Source organism: Vanessa atalanta, chromosome 3, assembly GCF_905147765.1.
Source record: "Vanessa atalanta chromosome 3, ilVanAtal1.2, whole genome shotgun sequence".
Taxonomy (NCBI): Eukaryota; Metazoa; Arthropoda; class Insecta; order Lepidoptera; family Nymphalidae; genus Vanessa; species Vanessa atalanta.
In genome coordinates, this window is record NC_061873.1 from 5,511,217 (window position 1) to 5,534,784 (window position 23,568).

At 34.2% G+C, this 23,568-nt stretch overlaps 1 protein-coding gene across 1 annotated transcript in view; it reads left to right on the forward strand.

The window, feature by feature from the left end:
- Nucleotides 1–23,568, forward strand: part of LOC125076849 (E3 ubiquitin-protein ligase MIB1-like) — a 155,785-nt gene that overhangs the window by 30,439 nt on the left and 101,778 nt on the right. The window contains exon 11 of the mRNA XM_047688564.1: nt 18,581–18,732. Coding sequence (XP_047544520.1) covers nt 18,581–18,732 — 152 coding nt within the window. The remainder of the gene's footprint in view (nt 1–18,580; nt 18,733–23,568) is intronic.

Sequence of the window (23,568 nt, forward strand, 5' to 3'; positions counted from 1 at the left end):
ATAAAGTAATAATTATTTTTATGTTTGTTTTATAATTTAATGTATAATGTTTAATGAAACATCAGTTACCACATTTAGAGTGGTCGTGTCATAGCGTAAAAACAAGCAACGTTTTTTGATGTAATTACTTCATCGTCGCCCACAAAAATGCTTCTCATTTGTTTTCCAGCTGCGATAAAACAGAAAATGAAAACAGGCGGCTATTTCACGAAACCTGGCCTTTGTGCTTTGCCGTCGCCTTCGGTTTGTTTATTTCAGGGGCCTGCCTCGTAAACACTCGCAGACCGATATACTAAATTTAAGTTGGCCTTCTTTATTTTCTCCCGAGAACTTTCTTTAGCGTTAAACAAACTTCTTTGTGTTTCTTTTTTTTTTAATTTTTTATGTTATCATTAAAAACATTTTTTGTTTGTTCTATACTTATGTATTTACACCTAGTCGTTCATACTGGGGTACATGTGATTTTAAGTAAGTGACAAAACCCGCATTGGTGCAGCGCGGTGGAATATGCTCCATATCTTCTCCTCAAAGGGAGAGGAGGCCTTAGCCCAGCCGTGGGAAATTTACAGGCGGTTTATGTTATGTTATGTTATGTGTATGACAAAATGCGTTTCAAGCTCAAAAGCTTTTTCGAATCGCTCTATTGCAGTAATTCATTCATTTTGTATAAAAAAATAATGAAAGTCATAATAATTTCGATTTTGACGCGTTGTTTTATGTAAGCAAAAAACACGATTCAAGATAACTTGAAAGCACAAACCGCAGTGGCGTTGGACAGGGAATGATCAGATAGCGAGCGCTGAACTCGTATATCTTTGGGAGCTATTCTAGCTACTTAATTTACTGCCACAGTAACGCCACATGCACGCTCCATATCCACTGTGTTATTGCCAACTTGAAAATAAGAATGCCACACACATTTCCTTCATATCTCCTGAATTTAAGCGTCTACCTACTCCACCTTTAACGTTTTCCACATTCTCGAGACTCTTCAAGTACTTGTTGTTGTTCTCGTTTACTACGAAAATTTTGAAGAAACTTTTATATTTGTTCTTATATAAATTGCTCTATATTTTACGCTTCATATTATTTTATTTAATGATTGTATGTTATTAAAATATATATGTACATTATTTTAATAATATTTTGGTAATTATGAAAATATATCATACTATGGTTCCGGATATTTCGACCTTCAGAACTAACCCCGTGGATGGCCGGAGACCAAACTGGAAAATAGAAGAATAGCATAATTCCTAACAGAAATTATTAAATAAATATGTATATGCTTTAATGCAGTACGAATTAATTACGGATCTGGAGACAGACGTCATCTGGAGAATGGTTTTGAATCTTGTAGGAACCGGACCTCTTCTAAGCCAGACAACCTCTTAATTTCAACTCTAAATCGGAAAAAGTGTGAACATTAAAGTTGTAAACTGAAGTTGCGGGCGCGTGTTAAAGCACAGTATTCGTAACGTGGCACATGTTTCACTTGTAATAAACATGCTGGACGGGTTTGTAGTTTTCGTTAAAGGTAGAGAACTCGATAAATCGTAAATCGTTTTCAGTTTCGATACAAAAACTTCTGACACTGGACATGAAAAATTGTTAAAAGTTTGGTGAAATACGTGAATGTGGTTTTAACTTTAAGACTTAATTACTTTCAAGAGCGAATATAACTTGGTAATATAAGCAATTAGAAACTTATTTGACGCTGCCGGTCCGCCTGTTCCGCCTGAGGGGCAGAAATCGTGAGCGGGATGAGCCATTACTTGCTTTCGCAGAACTTTTCCTTTTAAAAGTCGTCTCTTACTCTTTTGAAACTTATTATATTGGATAATTTGGGCAGAAATATGAATATGATGGCTACAACTTTAGTAATTTTACCTAGTCAAGAAAAAATTTCACCGATTAGCAGCTGAAATATTACCGCCAACGGGGTTAAGCGTCAGAGCATTAACGAAAATCTATTATTATGCTTTAGAGTTTATAAACTGTTATATCTTTGAAACTTTCCCTCTATCATTATAGATAAGGTAATTATTATTATACACTTTATCGTGTTCTAGTTTGAGTTTGTTCAATTCAAAATATAATTGTCTTGTCAGTGTTTCTTAACATTTAGAATGTCTTCTAATATTTTTTTATTTTTTTCCATGTTAAAAAAGTTGTGAATATTCTGGACAACGATCTCTACTTATGTGTAGATAGTTTGGAGCATTTGCAATGCTATTTCATCACTTCATGTGGCCAATTTTTATCTGATATATACTAATTTGCTCTCTAATTATAAATATAAATTAAGCATACGAAAATTCAGGACAGCTTGCCCGGTTTTGATCCTGTAATCATAAGTTGACGCGTTCCAGCTACTGGGCCACTTCGGCTCATAGATGTCGGAGAATCAAATATTGAAAAAGCATAATTAAAGTCCTTTAAAGACTTATATACGATAGCAGTAATGTTGAATGAAAAGAAACAGTTCTGATAATCTATTGTCGTAAATATATCAATTTGTAATTTAATTGTGTAAAAAAAGTATTTTATTCGATACTTCAAACTTTTCTGCAGCCACGTACAACGCAAATTGAAAGATACGAATTGTAGTAAAAACCTTACATACTAGCTATTTTAGAATTTCGAATCGTAATTAAACCACAGTGTATATGTTTCGAAAAAATGCTGCCAAAAACACAGACTAACATCATAAAATAGTGATGTGGCTGGAAATGAAAAGTTATCAGAACTCGACTATGAGTATGCCGCTGATTGGTTGTCAATCCGTCCGTCAGAAGCATGTCGACAACCGAATCGGAACAAGTTTCACATTGAGCATGCGAGAATGGACATTTGTGTAAATATTTTGTTATATTTTATTCTTTATTTTTCTAATATTAATATGGTCGTTAAAAAGTAAATTGTATAACTGCGTGTTGTATAACTATAGAATTCTTATTTCTTTATTTGACACGTAATGACCTAAAATAGACATAAGCAAGCTTAACGTACACCAGTACATGTAAGTTAATCCAAAAAATGAATACGTTATGTCTTAACTACTAATAAAAAGTACTTTTGTTACAAAAATATTGTTTCAAAATAAACAATTAGTTGCATAGGATCTTTTGGTATATTAGGTTTTCAGTTGTTGTGATAGATTAAATCATTTAAATGTAGGTACAGTTTTTTAAAGATCGAAACTAAATCAGCTCTTACAATATAGAAAAGAATTTATGAAGCCATAAAAAATTCGATTAAGGTTGTAAATAATATATACTAAGATAACAGTTCATTCTTTCCCATTATATTTCGCCCGCAGCCTCGTTTGAATGAATATCTTAGGCGGGCTTATGATAACCAGTATAACGGGGCTCTTACCTGATACACTTTGTAAAAATCAGCGGTTATACGACAATAAAAAAAAAACAAGAAAATTTTATTTCAACAAAACGTAAAGAGTAAACTGTATGTAATGCTTGACTACAGTTTATTATAATTTGTATAAAAATAGTTACATGACTTGTATTTGCAATAGGTAGTTATGAACTAAAACTTTTAATATGTAAATACACCACCGATTACAAACTGAACACTTATGATTTAACGTTCAGTAAAGTTTGTTGTTTGAAACTTTACTGTGAATTACATGAATAGTAAAGAGATCCTAACAGTAGCACAGGGAGCTGAGAGGAGCCGGGCCGCAGAGATCATTTCAGTGTGTCGATGTAGGTACTTGTATAACCAATTATGCAAAGCGTCTTCCGCGTTGCGGTGCGCTGTTCGCGGGCGATGTGCTCGCGGGGCGCAATAGGGCGGTCGCTGTCGCGCTCTTTCCTCACTCGTAGCGAAATAACGACCTCAATTTGCATAACAATGCTCGTCACCCCTTATTCCCCACCAGCGGCTTTCGCAGGCGACGCGGCTCTGTCCCACCGGACTTGACACCTTTTTTGTTCGTAAAATCTGTCCAGTATGAGCTGTCTATTAAAATTCATAAAATACGCCAGTAAAATTAAAATAAAATGATAATAAATGTTCCGAACCAATGTTAATGTCGCAGGTTTTTTGGCGGACCGATTTTTGGGTTTTAAAGTCTTAACGTTTGATTTAATTTCTCGTTACTGTCTCATATACATATTATAACGAGATTAAATTGACATTATGTGTAGCGTAGCGCGAGAAATGTGCTTTATTTTCAGCTTTAAGCGTAGCTACGACGAGGACTTTTTGCCAAATTTGTTACGTCTTCGGTACAACTCTCGGTTTTAATTGAATCAAAGTTTTCAGCTTTTTGCGGCAAGCGTGCCAGACACGCACGTTCTCCTAACTCCAATAAACTTTCCTTATTAAATTATCAGAAGTACAGAAGCGCTCCCCCCTTGAACGTGGTGTAAATTGAAAGAATAGCCGTGACTTATATTACACTCAGATTTATATTTTTAGATTGCAGCTTTTATTGTTTAATATAAAATATTGTTCTATTTCATTTCAAAATACGACTCGTATATTATGTCGAATTTATATTTTTTAGGATTAACAGTGCACTATCCATACATATACATAGTATATATTCAACACTGTTAGCGAAATAGCCGTTTGTCTGCAGCATTGTTTTGTGGCGTAGCTTATCTGGTTTGGAACGAGTTGTCGTAAGTTCGGTTCAGTAATTTATAGATCTACCCCGCCCCGGGCTCAGAGTAGCAACTAAGACGTAGCTAGTACGAAGTCTGGTCTCCAGCAGAATGCTATTAACGGTCACGTAATAGACTGCTGATTCCTCACGTTCCGGATTCAAATTTGAGTAAATATGTCGCTTTGTGTCGTCCCTCTTGTTGTATTTCGCCTTTGTGTTTTCATATTCTTCCTGTTATTTCGGACCGTACTCTTGTTATTTAATTTTGCTCGTGTAATTTGAAATTGTTGTTTCTGAGGCATGTTTGATAAATTACATTTTTTAAAATTTAAATAACGAGTAAGGAACTCTTAAGGTTCTGATATATGTATATAATTCAATACAATTCATGAGAACAATAGTTATAATTGTAATTGTTATTGGAATTTAGTAGCCTCGGTAAATCTCATAGCGTTATATTTATTAAGGAAAGTATTTGTTACCGCGCGATACTCGCGTGTTACGTAGTTCTTTGCAGAGCTTTGTATAATACTGTAATGTATAGCGTTTCGGAAGCCGCTCGTCGCGGATATTGGAGATTAACCTAAGTGTGACGAGATCCGTACAAGACTTGCCGTGCCGAAGCTTTTCTATTCTATCGAAGCCTCACACAATGCTCTTCTATTTTAGTACCAGTTTCCCTTGTCATCATATCTTTTCTCAAATCCTCTATCCTGAATCAACTTATAACATATTTATGAAAAAAAATATTGTTTATCAAAAATTAATATCAAATCAATATTTACAATACAATATATAAAACAGAGTTTATTTTAGTATTGTGTGAGTATTTTTATTATGATTTTATTTTACATGACAATATATAAGCAAATAAACAACAATATTATACAGAATGTTGTTTTTTTCATTAGCCACTTTTTTGTACTAACAAACGCTGAATTATTTAGCGAGGTTAGATAACTTCATGTAATCCTCCTTTTTTTCGTGTTTACTTTACCCGTGTCACCTGATTCACGAAAAATAAACGTTACCCTCAAAGGTACGCTAACATTGGCCTCGTAAAAAGCTACAGCGATAGACTTAACGCGGGGGTAAATGCAGCCGGCAGGTACGCTGGCATGATGACAGTGCTACAGCTCCCCGTGGGCCCTTTCCGCGATCCTCGTAAATTGCGAATATTAGATTATAAGTACGGACTGTGGCGAGCAGCACGGGGGCCATCAGCCGAGCTCCGAACTCGATCTTTGCTTTACACAGCCGTGATGTGAATCAGCTTTCTACATATTCCCCTTTGCCTCATTTTTACTTGCCAGTATTATTTGACTAACACAGATTCGTTTTGTTAAATATATATCCGACATAAATGTTACATTTATATCATTCATGTTTATAGGTTCCGTATGTACGAAGCGGTTTGCACTAATTACGGAATCAACAATTAGTCATATACAGTACTAGACTAGTTTGGTAATTTCGAATATATGCTCGTATTAACTGATGGTTATCATTGTATAATGTGGTAGTTAATTATTTTTGTTTTAATTACGCAATACATTTTATTTATGTTAATGAATTATGAAAACAATATTGTCCAATTTTATTCGTATAAAAGCATATCCTTATCTTCATTTACTCTCGGTTGTTTTGAAGTCATTTCGTTTTGAAGTTATTTTAATACAATGCATTTTGCTATCTTCCTTATGCTGATCGTGATAATAACAACAGCTGCGACGGTGCGAGTGCGACGGTGTCAGTTTGCCTACCCCCATTCCGTTACGGCTTCATTAGGCGAACGACGGCGTCGCGTGTTCTAACTCGAACCTCTTATATGCTTCCATTTCTATACTCATTATATACTTACTTGATTCTCCATCTCGTTCAATTAAACTTCTTAAGTATTTAGTATAATACGCTACACTCGTAAATATTTATTATGGAACTCTGTTGCAGTTTCAGTTGCTACTTAAACAATAATAATAAGTATTATGTTATATTCGTAATAAGAGGAAGGGATTATGTTCCCGAAGCTTCGACATGCTTATATATAATGTCTTACTGTTTGTTTCAAAGAATAAATTATTTTGTGTATATATTTTTAAAAATATAGCTAAATTTATAATAAAATATGTATTATCGACTTCACGATTGGAAATCAAATTAAAATGCTTACGTAATTTATATATGTAGAGTCTATGTTAATATTTCATTATCAGATTAATGTAGTGTAGTATAATTGTAATTTCGTTAGTTGCAAGGCGTCAGCAACGTCGGTAATGCATTACTGGCTGTTCAGAGCCTCGACGCCCGCGCCGCGCGCCGAAACGCCTCATCCACGACCTCGGCCTTTGTGAACCACCCCGTATAATTACTCTGGGACTATGGGAAATAGCTCACCGAGCGCGCGCTAGAGCGCTTTTGTATGATTACGCTAAATTAATGTAGATCAAAGTTGAATTATTTTTAGAATTGCACACTTAGATATTGTGCTACAATTTTCGCGTTAAAAGGTTTTTTTTCATTTTTAGAAAATACTTTATACAAAAAGTAGTTTTTAAAATATATTAACCAATTAAGACTAGAAGTTAATTTAATGAAATCGCTTCATTCAAATCATACGAAACCATTCAAATTTATGAATCTATGAAAAATAACACACGATACTATTATTCTCATCTAATTTAAATAAACATATGTAAGTATGTTTGTTATGTAACTGATGAACACCGTCATGCAATAACATAAACATTGGGCAACAAGAAATTTTAACCTTACATTGTCAATGAGCCATCAACTTTAGGAACTAAGATGTTATGTCCCGTATGTCTGCAGTTACACTGACCCACTGCAGTTAAACTGGTACACAACGATTAATTAAAATATGTGTTGAGTATGTAGTACCTACCCATAAGAACCACCAGCAAGTAAATTATTATAAAAAAATGTTACGAATAAGTTATAAAAAAATACGAAATAACTTTCCATGGACGGAGCTACGAATAGCAGTTAGTAGAACAAATAAAACAAAAGTCTATTGACACGTAGAAAGATTTATTGATACAAAATACAAACCAAGATATGGATACTCATAACAAGTTCGAACGAAGTTCAACAGAAATCTTATCGGATGCGACAAAGTTTTGCAAAGACAAATTATAGGTAGCAAATAGCGGCAAAGTTTTATGATACGCGAGTTATCTGAAGTGCGTCGAGCTGTATTCGACTCATCAGTACGTAAGCTGTGCTTGTTCACACAACTGTATTAAACGTCCTTCGTTGCTTCTCATTATCTCGCAACCCTTGTAAATTAAGCACATATTATTACCTCGTCGTCTGTTATACATACGAAATAACAATCACGTCAAACAGGCAACCGACGATTCGTCAGAGTATTTACTCTTTTTATGAGTGAAATTGAAACAATTATTTAAAACATTCATATACTACGCCAATTACTTGCATAAGTATTAAAATAAATGTATATATTTATAATTGTCTTTTTTTTTGTTGTAATAAATAAGTTTATTAATCAATGCAAATCTGATTGAACACGCGAAGTTACATATTTTTATGTTTGAGTTAAGAGCGTCATTTGTTAAATTACAACTTGGAATATCTTTTAAAATTCTTTTTATATACGCCGACCTGGGAAAAGTTCCACTTAGTTTCGTGCGCCCTCGTACCGAACCGTACCGTATCTAAGTAGAAACTACGCGAGTGGTTGCAAAATCCAGGGACACTTTTAAGACGTTTTCATAATAAATGTTAGCTACAAACTACAAGGTAGCTGTGCGTCTTGAAATTCAAGTTTTTAATGTATAAAAACAACTTAAAACAAAAAATAACTCGTAGTAAGTTCCTGGACTCTGCCAAAATAAAAGCGGTCTTTACATTGTAATTTTAAAGTGAAGTTTCAACTTTTTACATTTTTATAATGAAAATACTTTTATAATACCTATACATATATGTAAAGTACGAAATTAATAAATATTTTAAACCTCAAGCTTTTCTCTATATTTTATTGATAATCATATTTTTGTCTTATAAAGACAAAAATATAATTAAATTAAATCACGAACGTTTACAGTTAAAAAAAACTAAAATTTTTATTCTCTGAGATAAACAGTAATGTAAGAGGGCATGTCGGTTACGCGTCCTGTGCACGCCTCGCTCTTCACTCTACCAACAAGGATGGAATTCGATTCCGTGAGCGTAGAGATAAAACGTATGTTCATTTTATTTTCACATTTGTCAGCGTTCGTTTTGTGCCCACTAACATAAATTGGATGAGGAGGGAAACCTCGCAGGTGAATGTAAAATAGCCGGCTTTTCCCGAGATAATACCACCGAAATTTTACGACACCATTATGGGATTTATTAGCCGTGTCACATTTAGCAAGAATATTATCTTTCTTAAATATTTTTCTAAAATGCCGTATTTCGCTTAGGTACTTTACGATATTACCGTCCTATACATTCTTTTAAATGATTTATTTGTCTTGGTTTTAGATTTGCTTCATATACCTACATAAGTATACATAAATTAGAATGGATGTACTACACATCCAGTAAAATAGTTCGGTAATCGCTAAATCACGAAGACTATATGTCCGAATGTAAATTTAACACCTTAAATGTTCAGGAGTCCGTTTAGGAACTATGTTCGAAGTGTACGTACAAATGTACAACAGGACGACCGCCTAGTGCCAATAACTGTTGTCTCGTACACTAATGGCTGAAACAGGGGTTCAATTAAACGTGCCAATTCGGTCGGAGATAGCGCAGTTAAACGCTACGCATCGGATACTAGCCTGACGCCAGGCTCATTTCATCCAAGCCACCCGTGCAAATACAAGCATATAGATTACCTATATATGTACAAACACATGATTATGATGTATAAAACTATTTAGAATTCTAATTCTCCTTATTTAAAATGATTCAAAACCCTTTTTCTAAAAATAAGAGAGTAGTTGAACAATCTCAATACTTTCGTAGTAAAATAGTTTTGCACATTTAGAAAGTGAGCTTATTATAGTATTGATTGTTCAAATTGTAATACTATTGCAACTTTTTTTTAATAACGTTGTCGTTAAGCTAACGAAGCAATTATATTTTTACAATTTTCAATGCGCTAATTGACAAGGAAATTCTCACAATGACAGAATAAAATGTTCTATCGTCATTTGACAATTATTATGTCCAATAATTAACTAATGAAAATCGTGCCGCGCCGTTTTACTTCATAAATATTATCCTCATGGCCTGCTACCACGACCTGTCGATAAATTAATGGAAGGGCCGACGTCACCTGAAATTTTATGTTTCCTTTCTTTGCACTCCTCGCTTTAATTTTATTACTGGCAACCTTTTCGCAATGTCGACGAAAGCCATAATTTAAACAATTTGCAAAAATTCAATTACCATATACTACATAGGAGGCATATATTTGAATTACAATCCTTTCTCTTTATTTATTTTACCCTGTAACGGAATGTTTTGTTTGATTTAAATCAGAAATACCAAAAATTTTACTTACGTTTTTTTTAAAGTTATTATTGTTGCCATTATTTTAGGAATCTACCCTGACTGGAACTAACTTAAGGTAGAAGTAGATATTGATGCGAAGCTTTACTGCTCCGGCCATTTTGACCCGGGGTTCGATTCGTGTCACATTACGGACACCTGTGCACCGCGTACGACGATAGTCAGAAAAAGCCCTATACTTTCCGGACCGTAATCTCAGCGGCACACTCGCTTCTGGTAATATTCACCTAATAAATACTTCCCATTCCGAACATTCACTATGTACCTATTGAAAGTTCGAAAATTGTTATTGGAAATGCGGACCCAAATATTTTACGCGCCCTGTTATTGCACGTGTCGCATGTTTTTGGCTAAATCCGACGTTTGCGACGAACACATACATAAGTATATATGAAATAAAACAAATATAAAATACTAGCCGGTATTTATTTATTTTAATAATTTAATAAAATTCAAATAAATCTGGTTTTTATGACAACACAACAAAAAATGTATATCGATACACATTTGTCATTGTACTGTTTTTAGTATATAAATGTATGAAGAAAAATCAACTTTTATCAAATAAACTTTGCTCTTCGTAATTTAGGAACTTGAATTAAAAGCAATTTAGGTTTTACAAACCTATATAACTTTTAAAAGCTAATCTCATCCAGAAGTTTAGTAGGCGCTCAAAGTTAGGCTCTTCATCAATCTAACCCATGCACTCTGAGAAGCGAGAAAGAAATTATAAAGTTTTATATCATCGAAATGTTCAATGTTTACTTAATATAACAGATCTTGTTGTTTTTTTGTGTTTTGTTTTTTTTTTATTTACCATGCATCGACATGGCATAGCTTTTGAGATTCGATTAGCAAGTTAGCTAAAGGATGTTTGTGTTGTGAATAAAGCCTCGGTTTATGGCCCGCCGGCACGCAGGTTGAGCGTAGTGATTACGCCAATCACCTCTCATTGTTTAAATGAGAGAGCCTCTGAATTACAGTGACAGACTAAAACCTACGCCTATAAATTCATTCTACCACACTTTAAATATCCCTTTAACGGAATTTATTCAAATAAATCTGTATAGATTTACGTATTAGTGTAGTTACTTTTTATCTACCAAATAATCTGATAGTAACAGTATAAATTATGTATTACTATACTATATTATTTACAGTAAAAAAAAATATCTGGCAAAACCCAAAGTGCTCGACTTATAAAACTCAATGCATTGAAAAAAAAACATATATAAATATATATATCTTCTATTATATTGTATTTTTATAAAAGTAACAGTAATTGTGGAAAATGTTTAAAGCTTATTTCACCACGCTAATCGCATGCGAGTTCATCCGAAGATTTATTCACGATATTTTCTTTCAACGTCATGACATGAATTATAAACACAAATTAAGCCCAAAAAAATCAGCAAAGCTTCTCCGGGTTCCTCCTCATAATTTTCGGTTAAGATTCAAGTGTTCGCATGCACTGAGACATCTCAGCTCATCTCAACCTTTTATCTAGGTTTAAATAATTTATTTCTTATAAAAACATAAAGTTCACTTACAATGAGATACAATCAATTCTGTAATAGGATGTGAAAATATCTACAGCTAATATAGTGTAAACATTTTTTTTACTATAAAAGTGGGAAACAGAGCTAATATATATGTATATTAATTTTAACTTCGCATCGTATCAGACTTGATTTTCGGTCTAGCGCCCACCGCATCGAGTATCATTGCCCCTACTATACCCGATGTCTAATTGAGTTGAATTTTTGCTTGTGTTTGGAGATCCAGAAATAATTTGTGCAAGCTCGGCTGGTTAGGTACCACCCACTCATCAGGTATTCTACCGCCAAACAGCAGTACTCAGTATTGTTATGTTCCGGTTTGGCACCATGGACATAACATCTTGGTTCTCAAAGTTGGTAGCGCATTAGCGATGTAAGGAATGGTTAATATTTCTTACAACGCCATTGTTTATGGGCTTTGGTGACGACTGACCATCAAACGGCCCATTTAACAGTCCGCCTACTTATAACTTAAAAAAAATTACTACTATATACAAATATAGTCTAAATCTAGACCAATTGCGGCAACAGTCTATCGGTAGTTTGAATAATACGTAGCAAATTAAACAAATAGAGGAATGGTTTATCTTACATAGGCCAAACAAAGAGAAGTATCGGTACTAGGGTCAAGGAACATATAGGAGATGTCAAAAATAGGCGTTCTTCAAAGTCTGCAGTCTGTGAACATGCTCTGGATAAACCTAACCATTTTATTCGATTTGATAAACCACAGATCCTCGCTAGAGAACACAGATTCATTCCTAGAATGATACGCGAGGCTATTGAAATTCAAAAACATCCGAACTTCAATAGAGAAGATGGTTGGAGACTTTCTAACACTTCGGATCCACTTATTAAAAATTTAAAATCCCAAATCCAACAGACTGCAAGACCTAAAGATACAGTTAGTGCCTTCTGCGTGCAACCGGAACGCTACTCAAGATACCAATTAAGAAATCGTTGGCGGTAGTTGTAAATAATATTTCTTTTTAATTCGAACAGACAAATGTCACCTTAGTCTGCCCGTGACCACGAACACTGCAAAGTGCTCGAAACGTCGGGATGTTAAAATAATTAATATACGCGATTAAATCCGTTAAAAACTAGTTTTATTTCAAATAGAGGAATTTTCCTTTTTAAATCAAGATTTTTGGAAATCAAGACTGATTAATCGCTAAAAACTAATTTCTGTAATTTTATGTATGGAACACGAAAAACGATTTCGGAAAATATATTTTAATGAAATCCATCAAAATTAAGACTAATAAACTAAATAAGACCTATTTTATCTCATATAATTAGTTATTTTGTCTATGACCGAATTAAGAGATAGAAATGTGATAATCGTCATACCGATGGATATGTTATCGGACAATTCTAAGGGCCTATTCTAGGAATACAGCTAGCGAGATTAATCTCTCTAAACATATATACTCTATATTGAAATCAATTTATCCTTTTATATCAAGTAATGCTTACTGTAGATTAAACTTAAGCAAGGAACGTAAGATAAATGAAAGGCTTTCAAAGTAAACTTTCGCATAAGAACTGTGCCTCATACATCGTGTGCCTGCAGATGCTGCTCTTCGCAAAGAATATCCATACAATGATGGATCTATAACTTTATGAAGCACTTTATTGACATATGAGTATAACACATATTTGAAATTAAAAAAATCCGCCATATTTTTTAAGGTTTCTTTCTATGTTCAATTAAATTTGTAGTATTCGTACATTAAATTTCCCTGGTATAGTAAATGTTTAAAAATCTATGATATTTCAAATAAAAACATTACAGTTATACAAAAACACATTGACATGTAATAATAGTTTTAATCAGTTTAAGTAGTTGGAATGTAGTTACCCAAAGATATAGTTCTATTGTTAAAGTAAAGAGATGTAGCTTAGAGTGTGGACCACAGCGGTGGGTGTTCGGCGCTAAATCTCGCCGAGTACATTACCGTTTTCCAATATCTAAAGCAAAGCGCTCGCCGCGGCCGCGCTCCTAGAATAACAAAGAACTGCGTGGTTGAGATATTGGGCCACTAATGGACTGCGGTATTTATGAAACGACCTACTTTATCACACTGACTTCTTCTATCTTTATTTGCTAGAGCTCAGGATAAACGATAAATATTAATTAACACGGATTACACTCGAGCTAAAATGATTGCCAAATCTTATTTATAAGGCTTAAACGTAGTCGGATATTGCATTTGCAGTTCCTTTTGAAGGAATTACAATTATGTTTGTTATTAAGTTCGTATCATCCACTCTAGCAGAACAACTGATTATACTGGCAATACTTTGTAATGCTCCATTAGGGGGATAATTGAACTAACGCAAGTACACGCACCAAGAATATAGCTCTGGATCTAGATTCATTAATGGTTGGCATCACATGAGTAACATAAGGAACAACCACTGCTTCTACAATTCCAATGCCTGTAAGGTCTGCTCATTAGCTTTCTTGCATGTCTGTTGTCTATTATTTAGTAATATGTTCTTTATTATTATTACTAGATGAATGGATGAAAGGGTGAAATAAATAATTCATTTACTTTTCATATTAGTTTTTATAAATGATAAACATATCACGGTGAAAACGAAATTATACTTTACACAGCTTTCTGAACGCACCCGTGGCCAAACATGGCCACCCGTTGAACTGCCATGTCATTGAATTTCAAGGATTCAATATCGAAATACATTTATCTCGATTATAAGAATTTTGTTGTCAACAGAAAATCATTATTTTTCAACGATTTATAATTGTGGGTAGGTTTCGATCGGTTCTATCGTAGACTTGCACAAAATTATTAATTTAGATTTGTCTAAATTCCTTGACACCATTAAACCCTATATTAAAGTCACTTAAATGTTTGTATACTATGGATAATAGTGCTAGTATTCAATAAATATTATTTGATTAATGATATTTATTGTTTTTAATTACGTTTCAAATAATATAAATGTAAGAAATATCAGTATTTATTTAATTTGATCGGGATACGTTCATATATGTAGGGATGTGGAGCGCTGGGGCTTAATTCCGCACAATCAATCAAGGCGGCTGATGAGGGTGCACCAGCTAGCGTGGAGCCGGCACTACTTAACTCGTTGAGCCAATCGATAATTGCTATCGATATGAATTGGCAAATTAATTCACTTAGTTAATAACTCGTGCTCGGAATTCCAACGCCCCCGAAATATTTTATCTTCTGCCGGATTTCCATAAATTTAAAATTATCCCTGAACATTACTCCTATTTGGCAACTTTCCATTATGACAATATGAATTTATTTTTATAGTGGACGTTAAATAAGTTCTTGGTTTCCACGTAATTAAAATTATCATTTAATTCATAAATTATAAAATATAATTATAAAATTTATTAAAAAAATACCACGTAGTTTAACAATTTTCGATATTAACATACCTACAATTCACTATTAAGTACGCATGCACAGTGAGTACGCAAATGTGTCTGTACATATATCTATTGTGTGAATAATAATGGAAAAGTTTAATATTAAACCTTTTAGTAAATCTGTTCCACGATAAATGTAGTTATTCTGATTCAATCATTAATAATTAAATTTTAAAGTTAACTTCGAGTGGACTACGTATTAGACTGTTTATTTCAATTTATATAAAACAAAAGACATGGTAATTAGTTAAGAACGACTACATAAATAAATCACATTATGATCGCCTGATGAAGTAAAAATAAAATCTAGAAAACGTTGCGTAATATAACATAACACTCCGACCCACCGTGATCGCAAGTTTCAATTTTAAATCTGTAATATTTTTAATAATAGTTCCCATTTGGGTTTTATCAAGTTAAATGACATATTCCTTGCAATAAAACGAGATCATTGATACAAAAAAGAAACTATCATAAGGATAGAATTTCCATTCATTGCTTGGCAGTAATGATATGTGAGTGCGTTTGAAAATATAAGGCTACAATTGGGGTCTGTTGCGTACATAGAGGTGTTTGTGTGTAATGAATCGTGGTCGAATGTGAGTTAGATGTAAATGTATGTTATTCGCGGGCGTCGCAGGGTGGGCAGAGCTGGTGCCTCCATCATAAGTCAGCGCATACTGCAATGGCGCGCCGCTCCCTGACGCCGTGCTCTATGGTTCGTGAATAATCCCCCCGTAATACTAGGCGTAATGGTTTGGAATTAAACAATTAGTTGTTTTCTTTTTGCCTCGTCAATAATTGACCTTTATACTAAGGCAAACATTTTTTTATTCGTTACGCAAGAACTAGTGATGGGCGGGTTTCCGTGTCGTGAAATTGTATCTTATCTTATCAGGGGGTTAATCGTGGCACTCGGCCTTGCCTGCATAGATTAATCTTACGGCAACCTTACTCAGAAGACTTGACATACATACATAGTTCTACAGCTACGTAAACTATTTTAAAATTATTTATACAAAACATTTTATAAATGAAAAATATATGATTATATTTATTAATGATTCCTTTTGGAAAATCAGTAAATAAAAGTATGTTACAAATAGTTCCAAAAACTTGTAATATGGTGAATTCTTATCTTCAATGCTATTTTTTGTTTTTCTCTCTCTTATACTGGAATTTATTCATACGAATATAAATTAATGTGGTTTTCTATCTGTTCTGACGTTCGTGCCGTCTCCTCACCCTCATGGCTTTTTACGCATTCTACGGTCGCCCACTTTCTATCGCTTTGTTCTTATCTCTTTTGTAATTACCTTGTTGTTTTGTTTTGTCATTGTTAAAGGTTTTGCATCTTTATTGTTTAGTAATTTTACAAACAATTTACAGTCACATAACTTTTATTTTAACTGTATAATAAGCGCATTCGTTACATGAATCTTGTTTTGAATATTTAAATCAGCTTAATGTTGAGCGATGAAATATTAACCAGACAGAAATTCACTGAGTTTCAATTTTTATAACCTCATAAAAATTGTGATTGAGAGTCGAAACGTTGTAGCTTTAATTTAAAATTTCTAGACGAGTGTGTTACGGGCCGCCTCGGGTGTTATAATATTCGTAAGGTAAGAGACACACGTACCAATGTCGTCGACGAGGGGGGCAGCTCATGTGCACCTGCGGATATTGCCACGTAAATCAAATTCCTTATTTCTTCTCAGCACTTATTTTACTTTAGCCATTTACTTAGCTCTAAGATCTATTTATCTTTGCAATAACATAATTTATGTAACTCACTGATGTTTTTATGGCTCAACAGTACTAATCGCGTTACTAAAATTTGTTAGTATAGTAGATTACGTCAGCAATTAAATAATTAGCTATGGCGTGTAAAGCACACGGCTGTACCAAAGCATGAATTACAGGCCGTAATGGCCATCTATATGCCAATAGGATTAATATTTAATGCTGCTATTCTGTGCGGAATTACTCTGACGCTGCGGTTGAGCTTCCCCTGAATTACTGCCTACTGACGTTAGCTGCTGTTTGTGTCATACGTTTCACCATTTGTAAAAGTAGAAATATTATGTGTCATAAACTGTAGTTAACGCATTTAATGAGAGATTATAATCCATGAAATTTAAATGAGCGCACACCCGTTTATGTTACCCGCTTGCTCGCTTAAAACTATTTAATATTTATAATGAGTTAGTCAAAGCAGCCTAAATATCCCACTGCTAGGTAAGGCGTGTGAAGAGATGATATCGCAGATTATGTCACCACGTTGTTCCAATGCGGAGTGGCGGTGGTTTTCTCACGATGTTTTTCTTCACCAGTGCGTATGATATTAATTACAAATAAATCCAATTTTCATGGGATAATTGAGGGTTCAATAATGTTAGCCTGGATTTGAAAATGCAATCTTCGGTTGAAATTTACTTGTTTTGAGCACTGGGCTAATTTGTAGTTGTCGTTGAGTGATATGTTTCATTAAAAATATATTTATTTATAATTTTACTCGTACGAGTTCAAAACGTATAGCTGTAAAGGCAACTAATTGAGATGAGTAAAAATATTTTAAAGACATAAAGTTGATATTTTAAGTAATTTAAACTTTGGGTATTTAACATATTTACATATCTATATGTTGGTTATAAAATAACTTCGACCAATCACAGCCGATGTAAATTATAATCTTCTTGGTGTGTACTAAATGAAAAATGACAAAAATGCAAAAATAGAATGCAATATTCATTTTGAAAAGTACTGAGGAAGGAAAATCGCTCATCTTACGGTATCTTGCAAATTAATTGTGGAATGACAGAGCACAACGCTCGGCTCTCTTAATGCACGCTCACAAAGCGAAACGGCTTGGGCGGCACCGTAGTGGCACGTAGCGGTGGTGATTATGATAATGACGCGGTAGCCGCGCTTTTTGCGTCGCTCCTACAACACTACGGACTCGACACCATTTTAGATTTGCCTGTTCCTGTGCAACGGGAGACGCACCGCGCCGCAGCTGAGCTCCTCGTTCGCCGTACGCCGCTTGTTTTAACTACTCTGAGACGCTTATAAATTATGCAAGTCTCCATAATCCACGCCTTAAATGCCTTCTCCGCCGCCTCAATTATTCATTCGGGTGGTTTGATGTTTTAGAAAATTGTCTCGATACTCGAGACGGGCGATGCTGTATAATTCAGGGACATAATGCTCTCCACAGATGGCACATGAAACTGGGTTGCGGATTCCCAAATCTTCTCCACGTCATCAATTGTACAATTATAGCTTGTGTTGTCATCAGTATTTTGTTATGGTTATTAAACTGATGAAATAATAAAAAAACAATCCTACTACATGGATATTTAAAAATAACACTTAAATAAATTGTAAAATAACGTTATTCTCTTGTAGGATTCTGAAGGAGACACGCCCTTGCACGATGCTATATCGAAGAAGCGCGACGACATATTGACTTTACTATTGGACCACGGGGCTGATATGACACTCACGAACAACAACGGATTTAACGCTCTGCACCACGCTGCGCTTCGAGGCAATCCAAGGTAACTTTTCAACGAGTTTTTTAAAACATGAAAATTAAAAATATAATATACTTTTTCCACTACAATTTAATTTTGATTTTGAATTAAAGTATAATATATCGATATCAAAACGTCTTAAAATTGCATTATTAAATATTATAATAATACTTACCTAGAACTAGAGTTATTTTAAGCAAAGGCCTATCTTTGTAAGACCTTTATTCGGGGGACTTTGAAATAAACATAACGTCGCTTGTTGTCCGTCATTATCCCTAGGAAAATGGGTAGTTATGAGCAAGCCTGCCGCACAATAAACTGCTACGCGTCTAATGCCGCGGCCGGTGGAGAGGCTCATGTGTCGTCTTTATTACTCCCAAACACATACGAATGTACGCATTACACGAACGATATGTTTAAATAACCTCTACGTTTTATACTGTTTACTTTTTTTTAATGTATATTTCCTTGCAATACCTAAAAAGCCTCATCTCTAATTAACTGCATGAGATCGTAATAGGGGTTTTATGACTTTCATTTTAAATTATGTACTATATGAAAGAAAAATCTTTGATAATATCATGGTCCTTTGAAACATTTAGAAGACTATATGTATATTATATATTTACTAGCAACCGGACCCGGCTTCGCACGGATGCAATTTATTAATAAAGAAAATGACCAGTGCGCTTAGAAAGAATATATTAAGTAGGTATCTTTATTTTATAATGTTAATTTACAATTTTATATAAGTATCTCGTAAATGAGAAACAAAATAATAACCTATAATTCTTAACTAATTAAATAGTTATTATCAAATATTTATTATGAGCGTAACATAGAAATAGACAAATTGTACCGCGAACTTTTCTGTACTTAACTGTAGGCCTGTTTTGATGTATGCTAAAGTTTTTAATCAGCGTTAACTGGTTTGATTGACAGTGACGGTGGTCATGATTGCAAATTATATTTACAAACGTTCCTCGTTTATCGCTCTTACTAATAGTGAGTGGCTTAGAAGAAGTCAGTAGGGATACAGAGAGAAACCGAAAGCGATTTTGTTTCTTACTATATACGTTTTGAATAATAAGCAAAGGTAACTATCATCTATTTTAATATAAAGGAAACTAAACGTATTTTCTGAATCAGTGAACAAAAGTTACGTAGAATAATGAATCTCCTCTGGAGAGTCGTGCGTAAAGCGGTTTATTTGTGAAGGGTCCAGCTAGCCCGGAGTAGCGGTGACCAAGAATATTATTCAAGTCACGTGACGAGTCCTAGGGAAATAATACGAAATGCGACTACGTGACCAGTTCATTGTATGACGGAGCAGAGTCACGGTCATCTCAGAACCGCATTTTTGGTTTTTTATGTGACCCCTGAATACTTTCAGAATCAGAATTGTATGACTAATGTTTAAAGAATTTTCAATTTTAAATATTAATTTTTTTCATACAATTTAGGGAAGGTAGGTAAAGTAACTTAGGCGGAGTTAGGAGGAGAGTAAGTTAGGTTACTTCAAAAATTGTATGTTCATTACTAGTAAACCACTGAACCAATCGTAATGAAATTTGAGAATGAGGTAGCCTGGGACCTAGTTGAGGATATAGACATCTAAATTGAAGGATTCACGAAGAAAAATGACTTGTACGATCGCTAGTATACAACATATTAAATAATTCACGTTAATATAAATTACTTAAAAAATAAAATTTGAGTTAACAAGTTATTTATAAAATCTCTCACGAACGGAACAAAACGGCTTCAGAAGAACATAAAATGTAACATATGTTCCAAATTACTTTTATATATTTTGAGATTTCCTATCAAAAACTTGATCAGATATAAAACTCGTGAATTAGGGCAACTGCGAGGCAAAGTGACGTAAGCAAGAACCTTAATGTCTTTTCCGAACAAACGCAAGCACTAAGACTTGGATCGCTAAAAAAAGTTTTTTTTAAGATTGTTGTTTAATGGTAATCGAATAGAAGATTGTCGTAAAACGTTCCCGATTTTATCGCAAAATGAGAAGTCGCTCGCGACTTTTCCCATTCGACAAAAACGTTCGTTTCCCCTAGAGATGTAAAATCGTTTTATTTTATTACTTCCGCCAGTATATCGTTATATCAGAAGTATCCATCCTCTTCGGTCCACGGAATTCTTAATAAAAATCTGAACGAAATTTAATTCAGCAACTTTGAATATTTATTACCAAGGAGGTCGAGTTAAAAGTTTTTTAGTTTCATTTTACTTTATTAGTTAAGGAAATTACTACTGTTTTTATTTCATTATATTTTCATCTGCTTAATTAGATATATTTTGTGTAAGATTTTTTGTAAAATTTAAATAAAGGAATATTGTGAAATTTTGATCAAATTTGATTATGCGATCGTGTGAAATGGAATCGAAATTCGTATGTAGCATCGAGTCATGCAGAGAGCGAGGCGCTGCGTCATTACGTCTGATTAGAAACAGTTATCTCGTGCGGTTATCGTTACAGCCGCCCTAACGAGCCCTTGTAAAACTTCTACAGTAATTTCGTCATATATAACGGGGGCTTGATAAGCTTCCGGTTGATCATTTGTACGAGTTATACGTTAATTCCCAACCGTAATATAATGGCATTGTTAACTCGTGATGAGCTTCCTAAATAGGGATTTTACAAAATTTCATGTCGCACATTACGTTAGAATGAGATTATTACTCATTGAAATTTTATACAACGTTCCGATTATATTTAATTACCGAATTACTTCATTATATTATTTATTTTTATCTTATTCCTCGTTGAAACTATTATTTATACACTTCGGTAAACAGTTATGTATTAAACCTCTTAATAAAATCACTAGCTCAATTATATATAGGAGCAATTAACTTTAGCTTAGAAATATTTGATAAAAATCACTAAAGATTTCACTTGTATCTTTACATTATACGTCGTATATATTACGTTGTTTCCCTGAAATTTCTTTTAAAATTGAAGACGAACAAAGTAAACGCTTTGTGTTATTGTTGTATTTGAAAATATTTCGCGGATTGTCGTGATTAATTTGTCGCTGAATCCGACGATCACGTTGGCTCGAGCAGCTGTGTCTAGTGCGGTTCGGTTCGATAAGACGAGCATTCGCGCCCAGCATTAATCGTGAGCTTAAATATTTTAACGCGTCGTAACATTGATTTATTCGGAACGTAATCTCAGCTCGCGGCTTGTTTGTTCTTCGGCTAAAGACGTATAGGTAAGATTAAGCAGAGCTCTCGATCCCAGCAGCCCGCCCAAATAATTTACTTCGCCGTTATCATCCTTTTCTGTTCTTTGTGTATAAGATCCGCTCGATATCAACGGTAATTATAATATCGTCTATTATTATTATCAAAGACTACCACTAACTTTTGACTAACTTTTGTACCAATAATTGCCAGACGTATCGAGCTTCTATATGTGTAGTTAACTATAGAATGAACACGGTATTCAGATGAGATTTATATGGTCATTGTACCGCGTTAATTGCAGCGAATGGAGCAAAGTGCGATGGTATCGTACTGTCCGAACGAGAATTGTAATCCCCACTGCTTCGATGGAGGCAATATGATACGAATTACGTAGATATTGCGATTGTATGGCTTAGGTTATTGTGTAAAACTGTTATATTGTTGCGCGTATTGATTAAAAAAAAAACACCTAATAGTTGGGACTACAAAAATTTAATTCTATATCCAATATTTTAAATCTATTACAATAATCTATTCAATAAAGTCAAATAATTTGACATTTTACATCATAATTATAAAACAAAGTTATATCTGCAGTCATTTAATAGACTATAATAAATAGTTAACACCATAACTCATAAAAAATTTAAATAATTAAAAAATGTTTTTAAATAATATTAATAGAGGCATAAAGTTTTACTTTGTCGATGAAATAAGCGTGTAGAAAACATGAGAAATGCTTATTGAAACTTGTATTTGAGTTATCTACGGAGGAAAATGTATGCATTCAATGATTCAAAACCGTAAAAGTAATCGTGTGCCTGATACACGTGGGCATGATGGAATAATAAGTTATTCTAGTTTGACTACGAATTCTAGAATAAAGACACATAGTTTTAAAAGTCTATGTAGCAGATTTATTATATTCGACCATTGACGTCGCTTATAGAAGCGAAGCCAACTCAAACTAGAAAGGACGGCCGGCGTGGTGGCTCGGTGGCGTTGCACCCGGGGACGAGCTGGGGTGGTCGCGGGCGGCTCTGTTATTGTTCGACGTTTGATTTACGCACGTACCGCTATCACCCTTTTGTTTGGCCAAATACTGAACACTGTGCCAGTTCCGTAGCCCTCTCTTTGATGTGCCATACCCTTTTATAAATTTCCTGATGATATTTGATATAATTTGATTGTGTTCCTATTAGTCGTAACTTCATTATTCTTACATAAAAATAGTAAATCACATACGCGCATTGTTATTTTAAATGATTAAAAAACGTGTGTTGATTGGCGTTGTAAAGTATCGTTGTTGCGAGCGAGGCCTGCTCGTTGTTACCCGCAATTAGCGGCTCTACACACGCGGATAATCCGCACTCGCACTGTGCCGCCACCAGCCCGCGGCTCGCACACGAATGCACTGCGGATTCAGCGAATAAATTCATTTGTACGCAAATCGTATCGGCGCTTGCAATTAAAACTTTGTTAGCGCATGAGCTAAGATAAATAACACTAATACATTCTGCTTATTGCGGGAAAGTTGTCGGGTACAGAGAATATATTAATGTTGTTCCTAATTTGTTTGGGCAGTAGTGTTGGATTAACAATGTCGTTCTCGCAACTTTCAAACATAGCCTTTAACCTACATAAAGT